Source organism: Anopheles marshallii, chromosome 2, assembly GCF_943734725.1.
Source record: "Anopheles marshallii chromosome 2, idAnoMarsDA_429_01, whole genome shotgun sequence".
Classification (NCBI taxonomy): Eukaryota; Metazoa; Arthropoda; class Insecta; order Diptera; family Culicidae; genus Anopheles; species Anopheles marshallii.
Window position 1 is genome coordinate 38,494,480 of NC_071326.1, and position 9,313 is coordinate 38,503,792.

Here is a 9,313-nt window from a genome sequence, read left to right on the forward strand (position 1 = left end):
CCAAACAAGCGCGCTGGATTGCTTTTAATTAACAATTCAGGACGTGGGTAAACGAGTCAGACTTTGGTTTTTTTTCTTTTTTGTTGAACACAATACATAACACTTTATTAAGAGTTTTAGAAAGTTATCGTTGAGTTCTTTACGGTATATTTGTTTCCCATAGGTTAGCAAATTTCGTTCCTGAAAACCTCTTTTACAACGTTTCTCGTCATTTAATTTAAAACAATTTTATGCAACACTTGGGTCACTTCGATCGGCTTACCAGCGTGTTGTTTCATTGTACATGCTTTTGGTGTCGGCAGACGAGAGATGTTTTATAAAACCTAATATAATTTCCTTTGCGATCGTCTATAAAATGTTAATAGATCAGCCGTAAATGCAAATTTCTTGCAAGAGTATGAATACCAACCGCTTTTTACAAAAGGGACCAGCATAAAGTGCCAAAACCCTGCCCATGGGATGGTTCTGAAAAGTACACCCAGCCGAAAATGCGACCGATAAGCCACAATTGTAAGAAGTGAAAAATCATCATCCCGGAGATAGACGGGTAAACTTCAAAAGAAAGGGCTGAAAATACTCGAATGTGTGTTGGGGCGTAAACGCTGCGGTGGGAATTGATATTTCACCAGGGCCTATCGCCTCCGCAGAAAAAGGGACTTGCGCCAAAGTTGGAGTGTAAGTAAACCCATTCATAGGCAAATGTGTTGCCCAAAGAATAAGGCTACTTTTTCGTGCGGTTCGCACAACTACACAAAGAATAAAGCGAACTCCTATTGTACCGCATAAATGTGTGTAATGAAAAGGGGTAGTACCGCAAAAGCCACTTTAAATGTGAGAAGTTTTAGAAGTCACTTTCGTATGGTCGACACATTAAGCCTGTTTACGCTTTGCACGTCACACACTGTTTGTTTTTTTTTCTGAATGACACGGAACAATTTCTTTAATTCGTTTCTTTTTACAGCGTTTATTATAGCCGTGTGTGCGGTAAGGTACAAACATAGAGTTGTAACGCAGAACAGACGGAATCTAACCTGATAAAGTAAAGATAGAAACATATACGCTTCAAAACAGTCACGCCGTATGGTCACGAATGATTCTCACAACTCATTGTCGGTTGCTTACGCACTGTTGCCGCAATGCAAATAAATTTTAGCATTCGCGTAAAAGAAAAGTACGATGTTACGATTCAAAAGTATAGGATAAAGAATGGTGAAAAGCGCTCAATAATAGGTCGACCAAACAACAACCAACCTCACTGATGTACGCGACCCCGCGCCGATGGTTCAGCTTCCACTTCATACTCAAACTCGAGCTTGGGTTTGCGGAACTTGCGCGGTTTCTTCTTCTTCTTCGGTGCGTCTACAGGTTTCGCCGGGGATGCTGGTGCTACTTCCTCGTCGTCGTCCGATTTCGGTGGCTGAAGCGACACGTTCGGCACATAGTCCTCCATATCCGATCCCTCGTCCGATTCAAAGTCACTGGCCAACTCGACGCGTTCCTTCACACCCGATTCACTCTCCGCATCCGAATCCAGCTCCTCATCCGTATCGCCTTCGACAAACTCGTCTGCCATCTCCAGTTCGCGCCGTAAATCTTCGCTCACGTGCCGCACCTTCTCCTGCACCCGTTGTTCCTCCTCATCCTCCATCTCGCGCTCCTCCTCGTCCATCTCTTCCGTTTCATCTACCTCCACCTCTTCCGCGTCCAGTGCGCGATCGAACGCCGTTTGCGGGAAGTTATAGATGTCCTCGTACATGCCCATCTTTAACCGTTCCATCAGCTCTTTCTGGATTGCATTGTCGATACGGGCTGCGATCAGGGCTTTCTCCTCCCGACGCCGTTCCCGCCTCTCAACCTTGGTTGCCAAGGGTACCAGCATCTTCTGTCTGCGCAGCTTCAATTTTCGCATCCGTATCAGATACTGGGTGATCTTCACGAACCGCTGTTTGCATTTGTTCTGTACCCACCGGTCCCAGAACAGCAGATTCTCTTTGATTTGATACACCGCCTTGTCGAAGTTGCGGGACAGCTTCACCTTTTCCCAGTGCTTGGAAGGGAACGCATTCCGTTCTGCTGTCTTCATGAACAGATAGATAATTCCATTCTCCTCCCGCACCGTCGCGTATTGACTGTTAGCGATCGGGCAGGACCGCCTCGAGCAAAACCCGGTCAGGTTGTACTCATTTCTGCAAAAGTTTTGCGTCTGTGTTTTTACTTGGAACGAGCAGAACTGTTTGCTGATGATGCTCCAGGTGATCTCATCCTGCTGCATGTTGCTGGTTGATTGATATTATTTCCTGGAACGATTGACGCGTAGGACTATTTTGTCATTTGTTGTAAACTGAATGTATTGAAGCCCAACACTGTAATTGCCGATCAATGCACTCGAAAAATAATGTTAAATACACGCGACGATGTTTACGTGCACCACGCGGTTGCCGGTTGCAGATTGTGAAATTATTAGTATGTGTGTTGATGTTACATCAAGGCGAGGAGTATGTTTACGCTTTGCACGTCACACACTGTTTGTTTTTGTTGTGACGTTTTTTGTTGGCTGTCCGCGCACCTGTTTAATGTATCAATATTTTCACTGGGGCAGCGTTAGCTTAATCTTTGGCTGCGTTAGGGCTACGGCCATTTCGGATGCGTAAAAATGATCACCATTGCACAAACAACCACGAAATAGAGCAGCACGTACGCCGAACGGCCAACCCGGAACAATCATTTGAACATTTCACTGATTTTGAAAGAAACACTAAAACACAACGTAGGGATCGATCGCGAACATTTGGTGCCGTGACCAGGATTCGTTTCTTTCGGAGTGAAATTGTTTGTTTTTCCGGACCAACCACGTCTTACGCCTTTTCATAGTCATTAAAATTAATTACATTGTTAGACTTTCGATTATTTTGGACCCTCTTTAAACATGCCCAGAAAACTATGTTCAAGCTGGCTTGGACATACAATTTTAGATCATTTTGATGGACACATCTCCATTAAACCATTTCTTTTGACAGCCGTTCACTCACTGAACAAAAAGAGAGCCTATCAATTTATTGACGTACAGTTTGCACAAACACAACGAAACCCAACGGCAAACTTTTGCCTTTCGAAACAGGGAAGATTTACGCGCGTCTAAAATGTCAGTAACAAATATTAACAATCGTAATGCGTAGATTTAGGATCGGGGATAGCATAACGATAGCAGGATAACGTTTGCTACGTGCAGCAAAACGCCTGCAAGCCCTGATAAGTGACCGTAAAGATGTCCTTTTTGTAGGGATGACTGTTGTTTGCATTTCAATACCACGAATAAACAAGGTTAAACTGAACATTGTTAAAATACACATTTTTTATGTTCTTTGACGAGCTTCCATTTTCTATGTTTCAGCAAAAATGTTTTACTTAAACACCACACCCATTTGCACGCCCAACTTCACCCACCGTGCACTAAGCTTCATACAAATTTGATGGTTTTATGAAGGGTTTATTCGTCATTCACCGTGTTCGAAGCAGGCTTGCTGAGCCCATACAAAATGATGATAATTTTTATGGCATGTTAATCCTCCAGGCCCGGGATGTGTTTTGAACTTCAGGCCCAGCACGCCAAATTTCCACCATTCCCGTCATTCAAGCGATTGCTTTTGGCACAAAATGCGAACACCATGTACGTCGTAAAATAATTATCATCACGCAAACAAATTGATCTAATGCTCTGGCACGGCGTCCATGCGCCCAATGTTAAGGGCAACATTGCGGTAGTAAAATATTTAAGATATCACTTGCATGTGTCATTGGTGCGGTACGGTGAGCAATACAGACGGTAAAGCCGATGCCAACGCACATTTGAAGGCATCAAACCGACCGAATCCCATGAAAACGGATTTAATCAGTTACTGTGTAGGTACTAGCGGTTGGAACTAGGGAAGCAAGTCGTGTGGTTCCGTGAGGCACTGGAATAAGTGGATTATTCTGTCATCGCTGGCTTGCTGTTGATGTGTGATCCGGTTTTCCGGGGGATATGAGGATATGATTGATGAAGAGTTTTTAATGGCCGAATCATTCGTTGGGCGTTAATTTGTGCTTCCGGGTTCGAATAAAGATACGCACTGCTGTTAAGATTTATTAATAGCGACAAATGATAGCCCTCGAATACATATTAATAAACATTTGCAAAACGGGCGTGGGCATTGCCGTGGTAATGGTATCGACATGTGTAACAAAAAACAGGGCAATTTGCGTAACAAACGCAATACCATTAAAGACTTATGCAAGATTAAATGATGCAATATGCATCAGTGTTCTGTAATTACATCGGTTTAAAATGTTGATGCATGGTTTAATTTTGCATTTAAAAAGGTTTACGTTTTATTTGTTATTTACGGGAGGAATGATGCACTTCTGAAAAGATAAAAACACCAACTCCATTCATTGCAATTCTTACCAACAGCGTGTTCATTTGGTCCTTCGCGGCAGTGAATGGAACTCATTCTCACCATACGTCAGACACTCACGAGAGTGTGGTAAGGATTTTTTTTGCAACATAAATTGCTGCCAAGCTTACCAAACATCAGCACACATTGTAGAAGTTTATTTGACTTCTAAGGTTACTAATTGAATGTTAAGTTCTTGCAAAATCGTAAAGCAAGTGATGGGCGATTTTGAATTTATTTTAAAAGTTTTGCACCTTTTACGCAATTTCAAAAGGCATGAAAACAGGTTTATTGCGTTTGGGTTGCAATTGGCTTCGACGAAAACAATTACCAATAAGTATGCAGGCACAAATTAACCTTTCGAGCAGTAAAAACTTCATCAAAAATCTATCAATTATCACCGCTTTAGTCCCATCCAGCTTCCCCGAATCATGCCAATGCCGTTGATAGCAGAGTGATAGAATTTAATTTAAACCATAATTATTTCATTTTCTCCTAATACCCTATAGAGCGTACATTGTCACTACCAATTAACGTCAATGACTAATGAAGTCCTACCATGGGTATAACCGGGAACCTGGGTAGAGCAAGTAATATGGTTATGTCACCTGGAATTAACACGCTGAACCTTGCACTTACTAATGACTTTTGCACAACTTTTGCCTCACAAATGGACCGAACCGTGTGGATCCTTTGTGTTACGAGTGTTCCCGGGTTTTGGTTCGCTTTGTACTACGGGTGTTCCGAACCATCCAGGCATCCAGGCATCGCCTCGAAGGATGCACAAACTTTACCCACCGTTGTGTACTGGGGTTGGCTGAAACGAGAAACTAATGCTAACCGAAACGTAAACGGGAATGTGTGGAGATGGTATGACAGTTGCTAATATTGCGAAGTGGAATAAAATGCTATAGATAAGAACTAAAATCAAACAAACACAACCAAAAACGCCAGAAGCTGGTGACATTTCGGGTTCGATCGAATGAAACATTAAAACTTTGGGGCCCGGGGGAAACACTAATGCTTGTGTTATGATTTTAATTTCATACGATATGTTACAATGTTTCCAACAAGTTGGGAATTTTATAAAGCGACCATTGCATAAAAAAGTGTACTTGAGCGATATAAAAGTTAATGCGCGATACGTACACGTTCGACATCGGAAAGTATGTTAATACGACAACCGGGATAACTTCATCAACGATGGCAGTTCATTTAATTTCGCATTACTTATGGTTGTCATGCTACACCGTATCTGGGACTTTCCTCCCAGTGAATGATTACTGCTGTTCGAAACGGCGTTTCCATCGGCGTTTACAGCTCTCGTTATTAAGAATGCATTAACATTTTCCACCCAAAAGCAATTAGACGCTGCTGAGCATTCCCAGTTTGTACCAGGTGGGGTGTGCAAATAGACCTTTTAAACTCTAATTATAACCTCTGAATGCTCGCCAGGGATTAACGAGGTCACGTAACTCGCACGGTTGTAGTTTCCGACACGTTTTGGGTTGGCATGTGGCTCATTTCAGTTGTTGCTGCGGTCCGCGCGATGATCGTCCTGCTGGGAATTCTCGTCCCTTGCCGTATTTCTGAGTAACGAGCGTTAAGCGACCCTGTCGAATGGCACTACAAAGATGTATGACATGTATATTAATGCGGTAATGGTAGAGATTTACCCTGGTGCGCCATTTAATTTCTAAACATAATTAAATTATTCTTTGTGCTGCGTTCCTTCAACGGTTCTGTCGAACAAGCATTTTTGTTGCTGGCTTGCTGGTTGGCGACCGTACCACCATCGCAAACCACAAAATCATTCACTTGGCTCGGTTTTGTGTTTTGCTTTACCATCTCACTCTTTTAAGTAAAATGGCATTGTTAAATCTGTTCGTTACTCGATTGCTGCTGACTGAAGCTGACAGCTTTATGTGTGTGTGTGTGTTTTTATATTTTTCCCTCCTCTATTCAGTATGATTAATTTTATTTCTTAAAGCCCTTGAGGGCACCGCTGGCTCACGTCCAGCTGCAAACAGGAGTCACTGGTCGATATGAAAGACCCAGCAGGCAATTGGATTGCAAACCCGAAAGCAAAAAAGTGCACCGACAGGCGAAAACACAAGTGCATGCCAAACTGTTTTGTAATCTCTTCCCGTTCACCAGCCCGGGGTGCCGGGGGTGTGTGGATGCGAAATTTCCACAATTTCCGGCCGGCTGGAAACTGCTCCTTTTAAAGCCCCATGCACGGTTCGGGACGGGACGTTCAAAATCGATAACTTAAGATGATGGCACTAAGGCTTCGGCGACCCCTTTTTGCTGCCTTATCTTGGGACGTTAGTTGGTTTTTGTTTGGTGAAATTAATATGCTCGGGAGCGCGTTAAGAGTGTTTAGCAACGAGATATGGCAGTCGCCGTTCGAAATGGGGTTCATCCATTGCCTATTTTGGCAGGAATTCTCATCGTTTCGGGTCAGCGGCCAAACACAATGTGTGGTCGAAATCTTAATGCTGCAGTCAGCAATACAGTGGAATTACCCTTTTGGCCCGTCAGCCAGCCTTGACCAGCGTGGAGCAACTGTAGCTAGTTGAGGTTAAGATTTCAGCTGTGGCCTTTCGAGAGGAACGGTTTTGATTTTCAATAAATTTTAAAGATAACAGAAGTATAATGTTTACATTATAAGTTATTTTCCCCCTCAACTGATTTCGCTCATTTCCACATCGGTATCTTCTGCGTAAGACTTTCCAGGCATGACATTTTTTCCCCAATAGCGAACAAAAAATCCTACCAATACGGATTAAGCTTAAAGCGGAAATTAAAGTACGTTCCACGTATCACCTACTTGCAAACAAAACACATTCCCCGTTTCAGAAGGGAACACGTGCTCGGCGGAACCGTGTAAGTGTGACAATGAAAAATTATGTTTATTTCCCCGTGTCGTTACAGTCCGCGCACAGTATGTGTAGCCGCCACACAAAGAACCACCCGTGGAACGTCACCAACTAACGCACCATGGAGTCTCTGGCTTTGTAAACGAAACTTCTACCTCTGCACAACACAACGACAACACGGCACGGGTGTGACGATAATTCTATGCTCACATGCTCCGTCTGTGTATTTGCATCTTATGGCTCAACTCCTTTGAGAGTGGCACGACGGCGTTGTTTCGTTGCCCATTGTGAAGGAACTCTGCTTTTCAATCTTGGTCTCCCCATCCAGGCAAAGGAAGGGAACAATGTGTTACGTGTGATGTTGTGGTGTGGTGGTGGATGGTGGCACAGTTGATGGAAAAGCAAGGCAATGGACGAAGTTCATGCAAAATATCAATATTTCTTTTCGGACCAACTCAATCAACCCGGTCCCCACTTTCGTGCAACAATGGATTATTGATCTCTTATTGGCACCCTGTGACAAGGGTGCAGCTCGCCACCACGTCACACCGGCCGAAAGTGTCGAAACTTTTTGTGAACCACTTATTCGACCTCTGGATCATCTCCATCACCAGAATCATCGACTTTTTATCATGCAAAACTAAGGACTGCATTTGTCAACGATGGGGGGGGGGACAAAAAAAAGGACAGAGCTCTTGTCGCCCAACGACTGTGATGTGTCGCATGTAACTTTCAGCTTAGCTTCGGCAAAACGGCAGTCTATCCATGTCTTCTGGAAGGACCTAGGGCACGTAGTCGTGACACCAGGTGACCCGAGCCAACTCGAACAGCAGGGTTAGCGGATGGGGATCGTTCGATTGCGTTTAAATGTTTGAATTGAATCTATAATAAAATATTGATCCTGTCCCTAATATACCCTGCGCCAGGACGCAGGATAAATGGATGGCAATGCTTTTTCTTTCCCATCTCTGGTCCGCATCCTGCCAAGCCTTATTGGTTCCGAGTTTTTGAAGTAGTTGTGTCACTTTTTATTTTACTTTCTATTTGAAGACGGTCCTGATGAAACCTTGTTCAGAGTGTTGAGAATATTCATTCCTGTTGCCAGTTCCTGCTTGTTCCCAATGTTTCCCAAGCTTTAGTGTGTGTGTGTGCATGTTGTAAAGTGGCACGTATTTAGATTGGAGTTTTTATTGCCATCATTCTATGCGTCTTGGCGCGGACTAAATGAACTGAGAAGGACGATAAATTTGCTTTCTGTTTTATCGACCCGCTAACACCCGCTCCACGTTGGAGCTCCAGCTGGAGCGATCTGCATCAGCGATCGCATCTCGGGATTCGCTTGAAGTAGACCAAACTGTAACATTACTGCGCAGCGCCAACTTTCGCCGATACATCAAATTGCCATAAGATTCGTCCGTCGTCCTTCCGCAAGCTACTGTTCCGTTTCGCAAGTGGCTGCTCCCGAAAATGCCGTCGAGTGGCGTTCGAGACGAAGGACGGGAAAATCTTGTACCATAAGCTGCTTAGCTGAGCGGCTGATACCGTTTGGACCGTTACACTTGCTGCTGCTTGCCCATGATGCCATACCATTTTGGTGTCCAAAGTCATCTCCGAAACGGTCAAACTTTCGTCATTCAGATTGCGTTGTGCCGCTTTTCAGAGTGGCTGATGGCTGAAGGTTTGAACCGATGCTGATCGTCCGGGTGTCCTTCCTTCATTTCGTTCATAATGTTTGTTTCGTTACGGCACGGTATTAGAGATTTTGGGTAAAGGCAAGGTATTACCCGACCACGATTATGCCGACGAGCAAAAGTTTGACATGCGGTTGTTGGCCTTTTTCGACGACGGAACACACCGCTTCCGTGGAGCCGGTAATCCATGGACAGGGAATGGCACACGGGAACGGACGGATTCTTCTAGCGCAATGCATGGTCCGAACATCGCTAGGGAAACTTTTGCCAAGCACCGGTGTGGGAATTACAATTCGGTTCGAACGCG

General features: G+C 44.1%; 1 protein-coding gene across 1 annotated transcript; it reads right to left on the minus strand.

Moving 5' to 3' along the window:
• Positions 1-1,252: 1,252 nt before the first annotated feature.
• On the minus strand, positions 1,253-2,272 carry LOC128719798 (protein MAK16 homolog). Its single transcript, XM_053813435.1, has one exon. The coding sequence runs from the start codon at positions 2,270-2,272 to the stop codon at positions 1,253-1,255; it is 1,020 nt and encodes a 339-aa protein (XP_053669410.1).
• Between the last annotated feature and the right edge of the window lie 7,041 nt (positions 2,273-9,313).